At 39.0% G+C, this 16,624-nt stretch overlaps 1 protein-coding gene and 1 pseudogene across 1 annotated transcript in view; one reads left to right on the top strand and one right to left on the bottom strand.

Moving 5' to 3' along the window:
• Window positions 1-16,624, top strand: part of GOLGA5 (golgin A5) — a 31,432-nt gene that overhangs the window by 1,752 nt on the left and 13,056 nt on the right. Inside the window, exons 2-8 of the mRNA XM_060095705.1 lie at window positions 411-987; window positions 4,665-4,892; window positions 6,022-6,241; window positions 6,689-6,812; window positions 9,170-9,373; window positions 13,279-13,449; window positions 15,886-16,014. Of these exons, the coding sequence (XP_059951688.1) occupies window positions 441-987; window positions 4,665-4,892; window positions 6,022-6,241; window positions 6,689-6,812; window positions 9,170-9,373; window positions 13,279-13,449; window positions 15,886-16,014 (1,623 nt within the window). The 5' untranslated portion in view covers window positions 411-440. The remainder of the gene's footprint in view (window positions 1-410; window positions 988-4,664; window positions 4,893-6,021; window positions 6,242-6,688; window positions 6,813-9,169; window positions 9,374-13,278; window positions 13,450-15,885; window positions 16,015-16,624) is intronic.
• Window positions 2,370-2,700, bottom strand: LOC132487851 (non-histone chromosomal protein HMG-14-like; annotated as a pseudogene).

Here is a 16,624-nt window from a genome sequence, read left to right as displayed (position 1 = left end):
CTGAGACTCTAAATTATTGAAGGTATATTTTAGACGTGTATGTGCATACCTAAATTATCCATGATAGTGCTGCAGTATTTACACTTTGTTGAAATAGGAATAACAGTGGTAGTGGTAGTTGTAATTATGGTAGCATCTACTCAGATGAGTGCCTACTGTGTGCTAGGCATTTTTCAAAGTGTTTTTGAATGTAGTATTTCATCTTAAAACCATCCTGTAAAGTAAGTACACTTATTTTCCTCATTTTCTAGGTGAAGTTTCTCAGTTTCAGTCAAGTAGTTTGCTTGAAGTTACATAGTAAGAGGCAGGGTCAGGCTTTTCCAACCCAGGACTATCTGGCTCTAGAGCCTGGTCTTAATTGCTGTGCTCTGCTGTTAAGCCACACTGATCATTTTATATCCTTTTTATAGGTTCACCAACAGGATTATTCTGCTGCCATCATGTCCTGGTTTGCTGATCTTGCTGGAAAGGCAGAAGATCTTTTAAACAGAGTTGATCAAGGGGCTGCAACAGCTCTCAGTAGAAAAGAAAACACCAGCGGCATTGTTTACAGCAAAACTACTGACTGTCCTGAACTTCACCAGCAAAATACAGATTTGACTTATCAGACAGGACCCAAAGCTACGTACATTTCCTCAGCAGCTGATAATATTAGGAATCAAAAAGCCACCATCTTAGCTGGGACTGCAAATGTGAAACTAGGATCTAGGACATCCGTGGAGGCCTCCCATCCTGTTGAAAATGCATCTGTTCCTAGGCCTTCATCCCAGTTTGTTCGAAGAAAAAAGTCAGAACCTGATGATGAGCTGCTGTTTGATTTTCTTAATAGTTCACAGAAGGAGCCTACTGGGAAAGTGGAAATCAAAAAAGAAAAGGGCAAAACACCCGTCCTGCAGAGTTCTCGGACAACAAGCGTCAGTTCTGTGGACACCAGTGTAACCACCATCAAAACCATGGAAGAACATCCTTCTGGGAGCCAAAGCCGTGGTAGTTAATCAGTCCTCTGTTTCTTTTAGAGTTAACCATATTGGATGTCATCATAGCCTAAAATATTTTGGTAGCATTTGTCATGCTCTGTTTTGTTACCTGTCCCTGCTGGCGCAAGGGCAGGCTCTCTGAAGTGTGTGGTGTAAATAAGGGGGACAGCATAGAACACTATTAGCCAATGTACGGTTACAGTAGGGACCTTTGAATGTTGTCTGTTGGTAACTTTACCCAGCCCAGCATCTTTTTTTAAAATTAATTAATTAATTTATTTATTATTTATTTTTGGCTGCGTTGGGTCTTGGTTGCTGCGCACAGGCTTTCTCTAGTTGTGGCAAGCGGGGACTACTCTTCGTTGCAGTGCGTGTGCTTCTCATTGCGGTGGCTTCTCTTGTTACAGAGCATGGGCTCTACGTGCACGGACTTCAGTAGTTGCGGCTCGCGGGCTCTAGAGCGCAGGCTCAGTAGTTGTGGCACACGGGCTTAGTTGCTGTGCGGCATGTAGGATCTTCCGGGACCAGCGATCGATCCCGTGTCCCCTGCATTGGCAGGTGGATTCTCAACCACTGCACTACCAGGGAAGCCCCCTACCTTTCTTTTTTTTTTTTTCTTTCATAATTGAAATTTTATTGGTTGTTTTGAGGATCAGTACACAGACATTTCAATTTGTACACAATTCTCAACATATGTACCAAAAATCTAAAAAATCATACAGTTGTGATTCTTTTCTGAACAGTTATTCCAGTGACTTTCCAGCTTAAAATTTGGAGGCAAATTTTCCTTCACAGGATATCAAGTACCAGTATCTTCAGATATTGATATGCTGTTATATCGTAAGTCCCACTAATTCACAATTTAGTATCATGTATACTACATACTCAAATTGTCAGTCGTTCACAGCACATTAACAGTTACTAGAAGAACTGGACTACCACGACCAAAGACGTTACAGAGTGCACAAAATTCTGCCCAGGTGAGCCAAGATAAGGGGTGAGTAGTTTGCTTTAGGAAACAATTCTACCAAAAACAACATGGGAAGAGAAGTAATTTAAAGTGTTTAAGACATTAAATGCACAACTGACTTCAAACTGACATTTAGTGTGCTTTGTATTATAGGATATAAAAGCTACCCTCCATCTGTGGAATGTTATGCTGGCACCCAAGACAATCAAAGCCTCCCATGTTCAATATCCCACTATTTTCTGGTTGTACCAAAAAATAAACAACCAGAAAATGATTTCACCTCTTAAAGAAAAGTATTTACACTTAAAAAATGGGATGAGGTGGGATTCCCTCCTTTTTATAAATGTTTCTAGAGCTACTAAAAAACTTGCATTTACAAAATAGTTGATAAAAATATTCCTCTGGATTGTACAAGAAGGGAGACAGGGACCACTGATAGGACCAGGTGTGTGATACTAATCAGACTTGGCTGCTTTCTCTCCTGCTTCATCAGAAGCTGGGCTCTCCTCGCTTTTAGTTTCTCCGTTTTCTGCAGGTAAGTCTTCTTTAGTCTCTTGGTTAGCCACTTCAGCCTCTTTTCCCTTTGCTCCACTTTTCCCTTTTGTTCGCACTTTTTTTGTCTAAAGATTTATCCTTTCCTGCCGCCTTTTTTGGCTTCGTTTCCACTTTTGCAGGAGCCGATTTAGCTGACAACCTCGCCGACCTCCTCTTGGGCTCCTCCTTCGCCGCCCCCTCGACCTTCCTCTTGGGCATCGTGGCGGCGGGCCAGCGCGTGCCAGGTGCCTGCGGGCCGTGCTGAGAGCCTGCAAAGCTGGGCTGCCTGGCCGCTGCCACTCCTCCCCCGGCCCGAGCTTCTTCCTTTCATTTTTAATGTAAATATCCAAGGCTATAAATGTCTAAATGCTACTTTAGATATATCTTACAGGTTTGGATATATACTTTATTTCTTTTTAAAATCTTATAAAATTAAAAATAATTTTTAAAACTGTCAATTTTTATTCATTAAAAAAAATCTTTATTTTGGAAATTTCAAATATACCAAAGTAGAGACTGATGGTTCCCCTCAACCCCCATATTAACTTTTATCCAGTGATGATAATCAACAGCTCATAGCCATTCTTGTTTCATTTATAACATCTCATTTTCAATCTCTTTCTTTACCTCTACCCACCACAGAATTATATTGGAGCAAATCACAGATCTCATATCATTTCTTCTATAAATATTTTATTAACTCTAAAAAATACAAGTTTTATAAATGAACAGTCACGTCATTATCACCATAAAATTAATAATTCCTTAGTATCATCTAATATCTAGTCAGTATTCAAATTTCCCTGTTTGTCTCATCATTTTTACACGTTATTGAAATGGGAAAATCTTAGTTGTACAGACAAATGGCTACACCTATGAAACCCACACCTTTATCACGATAAAGAATGTTTCCTTTGCCCCAGGGAGTGCCTCATGTCCTTTTCCAGTTAATGTCCCCACCCATCCCCCAAGCACCCACTGTTCTGATTTTTTTCCCCTTAGATTATTTTTGTCGGTTCTAAAACTTCATGTTTGCCAGCAAAAAGTGAGATCATATAGTATGAATACTTTCTTACCTGACTTCTTTTATTCAGCATGTTAGTGAGAGTCACTCATGTTATTGAGTATATTAATAATTCTTTTTTATTGTGTAGTATTTTACTGTAGTATTATACCACAATTTACCCAGTCTCTTTTATGGACATTGGGGATTTTCCAGTTTTTGTTTTTTGTGAATAAAGGTGCTATGAACATTTCTGTACTTGTCTTTTTGTGGAAAAATGTTTTTATTTCTGTTCAATAAATACCCAGGAATGGAATTACTGGGTCAAAAGGTAGGTACATGTTTAATTTCATAAGAAATTGTGAATACTTCCCCACAGTGTTTATGTCATTTATATTGCCACCAGCAATCTGTCTATAAGAGTTCCAAGTTGTTTAATATCTTCACCAACATTTTATGTTGTCTTTTTAATCTTAGCCATCTAGCGGGTGTGTTTTATCCTTGTTTTGGTTTTAATTTGCATTTCCTTGATTACTAAAGATGTTGAGAACTTTTTCATTTAGATATAGTTCATTCTTTTAGCACATACTTAATTTTTTTGGAGTAAGTAAAAAGTGTATTTGCATCACATTTAATAACAAAAACAAGATGAAACTGAATTAATGAGTATCTGAATTAATGAGTATCTCTTTGGGTAAGGCAGTTTAGACTCCAGTTTGGTATATAACAAATTGCTCTGACCTGTTATTACTCTCCTTGCCTTGAAACCCACAGCTGTTCTTTTATGCCTTTCCAGTATTTTCAATGTTGAAACTTCTCCCTTTTTTTCAAAAATTATTCATAGACAGAAGGGAGACCAAAACCCTTGTTTAGCTAAACCCAACCACATAAATTTCTTTACTTTTTTTCCCCCTTCCCAGAACTGTATTCTTGTATCTTTTCTTTATCACCATTTGTTCAGTGTGTCCAGACTTCGAGGGTCCTTACAGATCTATAGGCTGTATGTATGAGAATGAAATTTCAAAAGAGGGGAGTCTATTAAAAATTTAAGTTTACTTTTTATGGTGTTTCAGCTATAGCAGTCAACTTGAGCCAAAAGTCATTCTACCACAGCAAGCTACTAGTAAGCATATATAGTGAGCATTCCAATGTAACAAAGATGTATTTGCTTTTTTTACAGAAGCCTCTAATAATTCAGATTCTGGCCATGAAGGCCAAGAGATTTCTTCAAAGGAAAATGTATCATCAAGTGCTGCCTGTGCTGATCACAACCCAGGGCCTAAAGATGATGGGAGATCACATGAACTATCTAATCTTCGACTGGAGAATCAACTGCTGAGGAATGAGGTTCAGTCTTTAAATCAAGAAATGGCCTCATTACTTCAAAGATCCAAGGAAACTCAAGAGGGTAGAGCCTTATTTAAATTACCCAGGGTTAGGAATGTAGCATTTCAAAAATAAACTAAAAACTTGATTATATCTCGGGCCTCCCTGGTGGCGCAGTGGTTGAGAGTCCGCCTGCCGATGCAGGGGATGCGGGTTCGTGCCCCGGTCTGGGAGGATCCCATATGCCGCGGAGCGGCTGGGCCCGTGGGCCATGGCCGCTGGGCCTGCGCGTCCGGAGCCTGTGCTCCGCAGCGGGAGAGGCCACAGCAGTGAGAGGCCCGCATACCGCAAAAAAAAAAGAAAAAAAAAGAAAAAAAAAAAAAAAAAACTTGATTATATCTAAACTATTAGAAAGATTTTAGATGGGACTTGTAAAATAGTGTTTTCACAGAAATATAGGGCCCAGATTTGGAAATGGGAACAATCATCCTCCCACCCACCTGAAACAAAACACTGGCCTATTTGGTCATTCTTTAGAAACCACGAATAGGAAGATAGTTTAAGCCTTGTTAGACTGACTTTAGAAGAAGCTTCCCTTTAACCCAGACTAATTTAGACATAGAAATAGTTTTTCCAGAGACCCTGTACAGTTTGCTTCAATATTTAATTTTTTTTTTTTTTTTGGTTGGCACTCTGCACTGCGTTGCTCTTTCTGCACCAATTTTCTAGGTTAAAAGAACATCTTTTTGCCACAGTAACTGAAAGAAGCATTTCTTTCCAGTATTTGTCTTCAGGTTTTGTTTTTGTTTCTTTTGGTCTTACTGGGGTGTACATCGTCGACCCTTGATTTGGATGTGCATTCTTTACTATCTGTAGCAGAACTCCAGAAATCCACTGACCATTTTAATCTTGTGAACTCTCGGCTGTCTACTGGTTTTGGCTCCCAAATGCTTTATGACATATCTCCAGAAAAAGACATTTGTAGAAGAGCAGCTAGCTTCATGCCTGTTTCCAACCAATTAACTGTAATATAGATATGAATGTTGGCCTTGGAAAATGGAGGTCTCTCTTGGAGCAAAAAATTCGAAGATATTTGTAAGCTAATTTTGGCAATAAGTACTAAAGGGATTCAAAGGAGAATCTGTGTGTGCTCTGAGAAAGATGTGTTTACTTGTATGGAGAAATTTCTTTCTCTCTTTTTTTTTTTTAAGAATTAAACAAAGCAAGAGCAAGAGTTGAAAAGTGGAATGTTGACCATTCAAAGAGTGATCGAATAACTCGAGAACTTCGAGCACAAGTAGATGACCTGACTGAAGCGGTGGCTGCAAAGGATTCCCAGCTGGCTGTACTGAAAGTAAGACTCCAAGAAGCTGACCAGCTGCTGAATACTCGCACAGAAGCACTGGAAGCCTTACAGAGTGAAAAATCACGGTAGCTAATTCTATTAATATTGAGAAAATGAGCTAGAATGTTTATCAATGCAAGTAATGATAAACATGGTAGTAAATACTGTCTTATCTAAATTTTGTAAATTTATAGGAGAGAAAATGTAGCTTTTGGTAATGCTGGAAATGCGTGTGGTTAAAAATGGATTTATTCTCTGAATTTTGAGATGCATTGTTAGCAAATTCTGAATTTAAAAATATTTGAAGAGCAGTGTCATTAATCTTTTGACATACAATGATGTGTGGCGTGTGCTTATATTTGGATGCCTAAAAATATAGATTACAGTCCATTAAAAGGGAAAAAGATTTCTCTAAGAATGTTTTAGTCAAGGCATCTTTTTTGTGCTCATATGCCAATGCTCTAAAAATTATTCTACCTTTTCATTTGTATACTGTGGAAATGAGTTATTTCAAGTGATGTCTTTTCTTTTAGAATAATGCAGGATCACAGCGAGGGTAGTAGCCTGCAGAGTCAAGCTCTACAAACTCTTCAGGAGAGATTGCACGAAGCAGATGCCACTCTGAAGAGAGAGCAGGAGAGCTATAAACAAATGCAGGTTAGAATGGGGACAGCAGGGCTCTGGTTATTTGGATGAGGAGGAATCGCTTTGCACTGTTCATAACATATTTACTGTAATAAAATTCTGCAGTGCATTTCAGAAAACTCTGTTTCTGTGGCAGAAACTAAGTATTTGAAAATTTAGCTTGATCCTTGCTAAATTTAATTTTCTATGTTGAAAAACAATTAAACTACTTAATATTCATTAGATATATACATCTTTTCATTTAATTTGGTTGTGCAGCCAGCATTACCATTATTTGATTAAAAGCTGATTTGAGGCATCTCATTCTTTTTATTTAAGCTTTTTCTGATTCCAATTTAATCTGGTTCTGTTATTTCAAGAGAGAGTTGTACATAATGTTTATTTAGAGTTTTACACTTAAGTGAATTTTTGCATCTAGTTTCGTGATTTTCAGCTCTGTCTACACATTAGAACCTCCTGTGTGGTCATACTTTCTGTTGCTGAGTCTTCATTCCCAGGGAGTCAGATCTCATTGTATGAGGTAGGGCATAGGTGTTGGTGATTTGGATTTACATGGTTTGCAGGTGTAGCTAATGGGTAGTCAGGGTTGAGAACCGCTGGCTCAGACTGTCTTTTCAACAGGTGAAAATAGTTCAGCCCTAAAAGTAAGTAACAGGTAATATAGGCTTTAAAAATTTTTTATTAATATATTTTATTTACCACAGTAAAATATCCCAAAGTACTATATCTCATCATGTAGTTAATGTTAAGAATTATTCATGAGATATTTTACATTCTTTTTTGCATACTGATTCCTTAAAATATGGTGTGTTTTACACTTACAGCACAGTTCATCTCAATTCATTCACTAAATTTTCTTCAGAAATACTCGATCTGTATTTAGATTTCATAAAATTTATAGGTGAAAAAGTTGTTCTAAACCTACTCAGAATAACAGTTCTTCAAAAAGTTAAGCATAGGGTCACCATATGCTGCAGCTATTCTGCGCCTAGGTATATACCCAAGAAAATTGGAAATACATGTCCACACAAAAACTTGTACATGAATGTTCATAGCAGCATTATTCATAATAGCCCCAAACTGGAAACAATACAACGTCCGTCAGTTGCTGAATGGATAAACAAAATGTTGCATATCTGCACAAGGAGATATCATTCAGCCATAAAGAGGAATGAATTATTGACTCATGCTATAACATGCATGAACCTTTAAAACATTATCCTGAGTGAAGAAAGCCAGACACAAAGGGCCACATATTGTTGATTCCATTTGTATGAAATGTCCAGAATAGGCAATTCTGTAGAGAAAGAAAGTAGATAAATGGTTGCCAGGGGCTGGGAGGGAGGGGGACGAACGGGTAGAGGATTTCTATTTGGGGTGAAAATGTTCTGAAATTAGATAATGGCAATGGTTGCACAACTCTGAGAACACTACACTGAATTGTATTCAGGAAAACACTGAATTGTACATCCTAAAATGGTGAACTCTATGGAATGTGAATTATATCTCCATAAATCTATTATTAATTGAATTGAGCTTCAGTATGTTAAATTAAGTAAAATGAATAAACTTAAAAATGCAGTTATCAGTTGCAGACACATTTCACATGCTCAGTGTGCCTCACTGAGCGGTCCTCCTGCTCCTTTTCTTCCAAACAGGAGTTCATATTGGATCCAAGGTTTGTGGGCTTTAGTCATGGGCGTGTAACTATAAAAGCTTTCTGACTTCTGTCTCGCCTTCTGAGTTTTTTTGGTGATGGGAGCTTTTGAAAATAAGGGCAAAATATAAATAATTCTCAGAACTAAATTTAGGCTAAGGGACAGACCATGTGTTTTTTAGAGTGTACTTTAAAAGTTTCTTAAGCTAAAAAAATTAGAGGGAATAGTTTATTAGAAAAACTGAAATAAAGGAAAAACATTAGCCATGATATTAGAAAAGATGTAGCTGTGTACTTGTGTCTTCCATTTGTTTTCTAATAGACTTTCTAGTTTTCTGTAGACTTTTATTCATTGATCAGCTAGTGTCAGACCAGACCTAGTATCCAAGTGACCAGATTCACCTGGGAAACTTCTTAAAAAACAGATTCCCAAGCCCAGTCTTGGAATTTCCAACTCAGTTAAGCCCAAGGAAGGCTTTGGGCAGCCGTGTTTTTAACAGACTCCCTCACTGATCTTGACGAATTGCCATGTTTGGGAACCACAACCGTAGAGTTCCTGTTCTTCAGTTCCTGACAAATGAAGAACCTTTTTTACCTCCCTGTTATGTTGTTGGGCTGAGCTGATAAATCCCATGAGATATCTAAATGGATGGTTGTAAAGTATACCTCAAAGCAAAATGATATAATAAGTATAATATAAACTTTGTCACAGAGCGAGTTTTCTGCACGCCTTAATAAAATGGGAGTGGAGCGCCAGAATTTGGCAGAAGCAGTTACCCTGGCGGAAAGAAAATACTCAGATGAGAAGAAGAGAGCGGATGAGCTACAGCAGCAAATCAAAATGCTTAAGTCCAATTTGGAGTCCTCTAAGCAGGAATTAATTGACTACAAGCAGAAAGCTACCAGAATACTCCAGGTAAGCGTGAGATGCACATGTGTGAATGTTAAGATAGGCCAGATGACCGAGAGACATTCTGAGACTTTTTATAGATCTGTGAGATACTTTGTTCCTGTTTGACTGGGTTGGTTTGCTTCAGGTGCCTTGCTCTTCTTAGAAATATTATAAAAAAAGATGAAATGTCTCCTGTTCCTACCACTTTTTTCCTTTTAATAAAAAAATTCATTCTGCCACTACCTAGTTCAGGTCTTCAACCTGTCACCTTAATCACCAAAAGCAGTGTTTTTTCCTCAGTTAGGTGTTTCAAGATCTGGTCTTTGTTCTTCCACTAAGTAACCATGTGCTGTTGAGCAAGCTGAGCCAGAAGAAGGCAGTAGAGAGAAAGGTACAGAGGAAGAAAGAGGACAGACTTACGGAGAAAGGGCTTAAATGAGGTGAAAGGAGATGGAATCAATGCACAGGCGGAAGAATTATCCCCCCCCCAAAAAAAAATGAAAGGACACGTCTTCACTCTGATATGAAAGGGAAAGGAAAGAGAAGTTGAAAACTACATAGATGACTACAGTCTTAGATCTAAGGGAGGGGGAAAACGCTGGGAGAGGAGATCTGAGAGCTGGAGGAGGCCTAGACCAGTCCCTCTGAAGAATTCAAGAGAGGATCAACAAGGAAGAACATAACAACTGTTAAAAACATTGCTTTTGGCTCTTTTGACCACTTTGATCCATTTCCCTGTCCTTCTCCTTTCTTTTAATGCCAGACGTGCGACATCTGCCAGACGTATGATATCTGCTGTCTTCATTTTAGAGCTGTTAACTTTAACTCTTGTATGTAATTTCTGTCCCCACTACATTTCTGAAATTGTCTTCTGAAAAGTCTTTAGTGACCTAAATGCTTTCTGTCCTCTTACTGGTTTCCATCCACTTTGATTTTGGTAGAGGTTTTGACCCTGTGAACCCTCCTACCTTCTTGAAAGCCGCCTTCTAATGTTACGTGTACTGCCTTAGCTCTCTGTCTTCTCTTTACTGCTGTTTCTCTTGGGTCCTCTTCTGTCCTTTTTTGTTATTCTTTTTTATTTTGCTTTGTCATATACTCTGCTTCTGTCACTTGATGTGACTTCAGCATGGCTCCAACTTCCCACCTGGTTTCTGAATGCCTGCCATGCTTCTCTATGTGGGATGTCCCAACCCCCAAATCAGCTTCCCCTCCATTCTCCTGTTTTCATAAGTGATATTGCCACCTTCCTAGGCAGTGAAACTTGAAACTGCAGTGTCCTTTTGACTCCACCTTTTTCCTTTAGCGCCTGCCTCCTATTGGCAATGAACCCTTTTTTATTCTACCTCCGTGAAATAATCATATCCATCTCCTCTAAACTCTTCTTTCTGATTATTTGTGTTGTATCAGTGTAATTTGTTAATTCATCTAAGAGGTACTTAATTGAGCACCTAACTATTCACTAGGCACTTTGATAGGTGCTGAGGATACTGAGCTCAAAAGATGTGTCCTCTTTCTTAAGGGAGCATTCAGTTTAGTGGGACAGCACTGAGGCAATTGATAAAATGAAATTATTGACGCAGTACTGTGGGAGCTTGAAAGAAGAAGTCCTTAAAACCTGCCTGGAGATGTCAGGGATCACTGGAGATGCTGGATGAAGAGGAACTTGAAGGATGAGTAGGAAGACCCGTGGTAGGGAGGAGATTTCAGGTAGAACAGCCTGTGCCAGAGCAGAGCGGGCCTGAGGGAACATGGTGTATTTAGGAGACTGCAGCTAGTTCTCTGTTGCTAGAGCATCAAGTATTAGAGATTAAGAGATGGGAGAGAAAACTCAACGACAGCAGATGCCAGATTGTGGAAAGCCTTGCATACCATGCAGAGGAGTTTTGATTTTATCCTATAGGTGATGGTAGGGGGTGGGGAGGTTTCGGAGGACTTGAGCAGCATGATCAGATTTGGGTGTAAGAACTGTGGCAGCCATGAAGAGGTTAGGCGAGTGTTGGATGTCTGTCTTGTTTATCGTTGAATCCCCAGCACAGTGCCTGGCCCTTAGTAGGTACTCAGTAAATGGTTGAATACCTCGAAGGGATGAGGAGTGGGATGGTGAGATGTAGATGATAAAGAGGCTTTTATCAAAAATAGTGGTAAGAAATTATGAGGACCTGATCTAAGTTTGTGGCAGTGAGGATGACAAACCAGGGACTGCTGGGAGAGTTGTAGGAGGTAGAATATATGAGACTTGGGGATTTAATGGGAAGAAGAGAGAAAAAGGTAAATGGAATCTAGGATGATCCCAGGTTTCTGTTGTGAGTGTACGAAGGATGTTCCCGTGTGCTACTGCAAAAGGGAAAAAAGGAGAGACAGCGGTCTAGGATTGAAGGAGATGATGATAAATTACGGTGAGTTAGCAAAATTGATGTGACATCGAGGTGAAAGTATCAGGAAGGCCATCAGAAGTGTAGGCCTGAAGCTCAGCAGAGAGGTCTGCTGTTTTTTGTTTTGTTTTTTTTTTTGCGGTTCGCGGGCCCCTCCCCGCCGTGGCCTCTCCCGTTGCGGAGCACAGGCTCCGGACGCGCAGGCTCAGTGGCCATGGCTCACGGGCCCAGCCGCCCTGCGGCATGTGGGATCCCCCTGGACCGGGGCACGAACCCGTTTCCCCTGCATCGGCAGGCGGACTCTCAACCACTGCGCCACCAGGGAAAGCCCAAGAGGTCTGCTCTTTAGCCACATGGAGGTATGGATATATAAATATGGATGTAGATCTAATCATGTTTATTATAGAAAATTTGAAAAATACAGAAAAGCTGGAAGACATCACCCATAAAAAGGAGAAACTATTTTTGATGGAGGAGAGTGGCTTTCAAATATTTATTTATGATGAAGGAACCAATGGTCCTTTTTATTACTGGCCTAGGATTACAGCACTTTTTAAACTAGTCTTCCCATGTCAAATCTCTTCTTCCAACTTATCCTTTATACTGGGTGTCGGCAAAGTTTTTCTGTAAGGGGCCTAATAGTACCTGTTGTAGACTTTGAGGGCTGTATGTGATCTCCATCACATATTCTTTGTCTTTACTTTTTTATAATCCTTTGAAAATGTAAAGAACCATTCTTAGCTTAGTGAGCTATACAAAAAAAGGCCACAGGCCAGATCTGGCCCATCGACCATAGTTTGTGAGCTACCGCTTTAAACCTCTGCCAGAGTTACCCTCCTCAAACGCACCTCTGGTCATATCACTTCCTTATCCACTTCCTGGTAACTGGCTCTGGACCGCCCAGTACAATTCACACATTTTAGCCCAGTATCCGAAGCCCTCACACACTGGTCCTGACATTCTGTCTGAATGCATCCCAGGATACTCTTGGGCCCTCGTGTTTTTTCATTTTATGCTTTGTCCTCTGTTTTCTCTACACCTTTTAAAATCTTAGCCATTTTCCAGGACCAGCATAAAAGCTTTCTTTCAAGTAAAGTCTTCTCTTCCCCAGAAGTGTATTTTTTTCTGCTCAGAACTCTGCCTTGTATCGGATATTTGTCACTTCCCTTTTGATTCATAAGGCAGAGGGTGCTGTCTGGAGTGACGTTGTCTTTATTACATAGGACGCTTAGCATAGTGCCAAACCCATTGTAGGTTCTCCATAAATATTTGTTGAGTGGAATGTGATTGGTGGCGGGGGGGGGAGTATAAGAAAGGATGAGAAGAATCTTGTTAATAACAAGTTTTCAACAATAACAGGGTCCTGGGGACTACAGTCCAAGAACGCTGTTACAGCAAAGCTCTGTTGCATTTTTACCCCTATGGATTTAACATTCTGTGGACTTTCTCTGGTGGAGAATATAATTGGAATATTCCCATAACAGTTTAATTTGTGTGTGGTAGATGATATTCAGTGTACAAGCTAACTCTGCTTTGCTATTCTTTTTTTTATGATAGTCTAAAGAAAAACTGATTAACAGCTTAAAGGAAGGGTCTGGTTTTGAAGGCCTAGATAGCAGTACTGCAAATAGCGTGGAACTAGAAGAACTTCGGCATGAGAAGGAGATGCAAAGGGAGGAAATACAGAAACTGATGGGTCAGATACATCAGCTGAGATCTGAATTACAGGTAAGATACATTACTGTTCAGCTTCACAGACAGCCATTTACCCTCAGGTATTAGTAGCTTGAGACATGATGGATTCTATATTTTGAGGGAAGGGTATTGGTGAAATAATGTGCGAAACTTTGGGAATATTAGTTACCATACAGAAGTGAATCTAAAGCAATAAGTTTCTTGTCCATTGATTGACTTAAAGTTATAGGAATAAGAAAGATAGGTAACCAGATTCATTCATTCAGCAGATACTTACCAGGTATTTGCCATGTGCCAGACATCTTCTAGGCTTAGAGCTATAACAGAGAACCAGACAATCTTCATATTTATGGACCTGACATTCTAGTGGTTAAAAACAAATTAGATTTGGGCTTGTTTCTAAAACTAGGGTGTTGTCTAATATTAGAATGGGCTTAGGGTTGATCTTTTATAGTTTCACACGTAATCTTATAATTTATAGTTTGCGTAATTAATATATTTAATCGAAAGGTAAAATTGGGCCACTTATTTATCTTAAACATGGGGTCTTTGACATAGGAGGGGTCTCTGAGGATGGGAAAGATAAAAGTGTGGGGTAATGAGCCTTCTCTTCTTAAAAAAGAAAAAAAAACAAAACAACTTTCTGCCAAGAATACTTATCCATGCATTAACTTAGATAATTATTGATTTGTTAGATGTACATGAACAACAGTGGCAAGTGTGGAAGTTGTGAGAATGGGCTGGCTTGTCTGGGGCATGGGTTTGACTGTCAGATCTAGATGCAGATCTTGTATCCTGGCTTTGGCACTCAGTAGATGTGTTACCTTACACCAGGTACCACATCTCACTGAGCCTTAGATTTCTCATCTGTAGGTTGCATACGAGAACAAGGTTCTCTTGAGAATAAGGGATACTATGTATAAAGGGCCTAGCACTGTTTCTGACACATAATAGGCTCAGTAAATAGTAGCTGCTATTATTTCTGGGTTTTTTTCTTACTGTCCTTTAAAGTGTAGGATCTTTTTTCTCTAAATAATTTTGAATTCCAAAGACTTAAGTCCCATGAATTTGAAATTGAATAAATGATAAACTTTTTCCTACCTATTCCGTGTCTTTTGCATGAGATTATGAAAAATATGATTTGTTTTACTTTAATATCTCATCCCTACCCCAGCATCATTGATAACATTGACACATTTTCCTATCCTTTCTCAAGAAGTTTATGAAATTGATAATAAGGACCATAGGATTAGGTCTGGCAAAATGGAAGAATTGTTAATTATAGCAGCTGTCATTTACTGAGCACTTCATGTGCCAAGCGCTGCATAAAGCCCTCGACATATGTCCTTTCATTTATTCCGTACCAGAACCCCGTGAGGGAGATGATGCATTCTCATTTTACAGTTTGAAGAAATTTAGGTGCAGAGAAGGAAACTAACTTGCCATGACTCGTAAAGTAGCAGAGCCAGGATTAGAACCCAGTCTGTCTGATTCCAGGACATGTGTCCTTAACCACTGCGCTTACTGCCTATCTCTTGAGAATTCATCAGATTTAGTCAAATTGATAACAGAGATTAGTCTACTTTCTACTCACCGTGAAAATGGTAGGGAAAAATAGTTTAACTTATTGCTGTTTTCCACTAAGTCCACAAAGTTGTGTGAATTTAGAGTATTTTACTGTGGTTATATGGGAGTATCATTAACCTATCAGTTCTTTCAAACAATATGCGAAGTGCCAGAGTTTGTGGAGATGAGTATATAACACAATGTACCAAAAGATAAAAAGCAAAGTTAAGATGCCAGTTTTTGTTTCATGTAGTACTGTATGAATGGACTTGTGCTTATTAACCCACAGAGAGAAAATACAGAAACCTAGAGCAATGTTCTTTGCCACTAGTGGATTTCACAGATATCTAGAAGCTGCTTTTTGAGTTTGAAGAAGTGAGAATAGTGACACCAAGTGAAGAAGTTAAAGTGAGAAATATGGGAAGATGTGAAAACAGATAATAGTAATAGAGCTAAAAAAGAAATATACTAACCTCAGGTGATATGAGAGAAAAGTTATTTTTACTGTATATTACTGTATGTTGATACCCACACATGTACAAAACTACTTATAACCTGCAATTTCAGGGGACTAACGCAGTGAAGTCCTTTTTGATGTTACATTTCTATTCTTGAAATTGTTGCTTTTGAATAGAGAGACACATCTCCCAGTGAGCCGCTGTCTGCTCCTGGTCATTAAACCAAATGGTTTCTGCTGCAGCATCCTGTTCATTTCTCTCACCATTTGCCATGTTATATAAGGAGGGGCCAGTTTTTGTGCTCCGTTTAGTCTGCGTCTGTGTCTCATTCATCTTTATCCCTCCAGTGCCTGCTGAGCCCTGTTCACGGCACATAATGATCACTCAGTAAATACTGAACTGAACAGTTCATTATTGCTTTCACATGTACGGTTCATCTTTTTAGGATATGGAGGCTCAGCAGGTTAGTGAAGCAGAATCAGCAAGAGAACAATTACAGGATCTGCAAGACCAAATAGCTGGACAAAGAGCAGCTAAACAGGAACTAGAGGCAGAATTGGACCGACAGAAGCAGGTAAGGATTTTAGATTGATGATTACCTAGGAAGACTGTCCACTAGTGGTCATATGAGGAGGCTGCTAGTAAAGCAGCTTACTGAAATTCTTAGAGGATGAGCTCAGAGGTCCCTCCTACCTTATTACTAACCGACCCTCCTCGTTGTTTGTTTGTTTTAACAGGTGAAATATAGCGACACAAAATGATTTTGAGACTTGCTTAATATCACACAGCTAATTAGAGAACAGAATAGAATCCAGGATTCCTGTCCCAGAGCCCAGAATTCTTTCTACTGCTCTGTCTGTATTTTATTGTATCTCCTTGTCAGAGTATGTATGTTAGAACACTTGAAAACATCAGTTGATTTTTGTATTTTATCAGATTTTTACTTTCTAGAAACAGTAGTAACTTTTATTTAATAGAAATATAAATACAACATGAGTGCCATAATAGACTGCTTTTTCTGTTTTGAGAAAAAATGCTTATAACAGACTTTACTTACAAATCATGTTTAAAATTATGTTTCATTATTCAATTAGCAGTTGTCTGCTCTCCAAGCCAAATTATTTTACTTCAATGTACTTATATGATAGTTTCAGTACTAACACAGTTAAACATGTTTACAGTCA

The sequence above is a fragment of the Mesoplodon densirostris genome, chromosome 4 (assembly GCF_025265405.1).
Source record: "Mesoplodon densirostris isolate mMesDen1 chromosome 4, mMesDen1 primary haplotype, whole genome shotgun sequence".
Lineage (NCBI taxonomy): Eukaryota > Metazoa > Chordata > Mammalia > Artiodactyla > Ziphiidae > Mesoplodon > Mesoplodon densirostris.
This window is presented reverse-complemented; position numbering and strand designations above follow the sequence as displayed.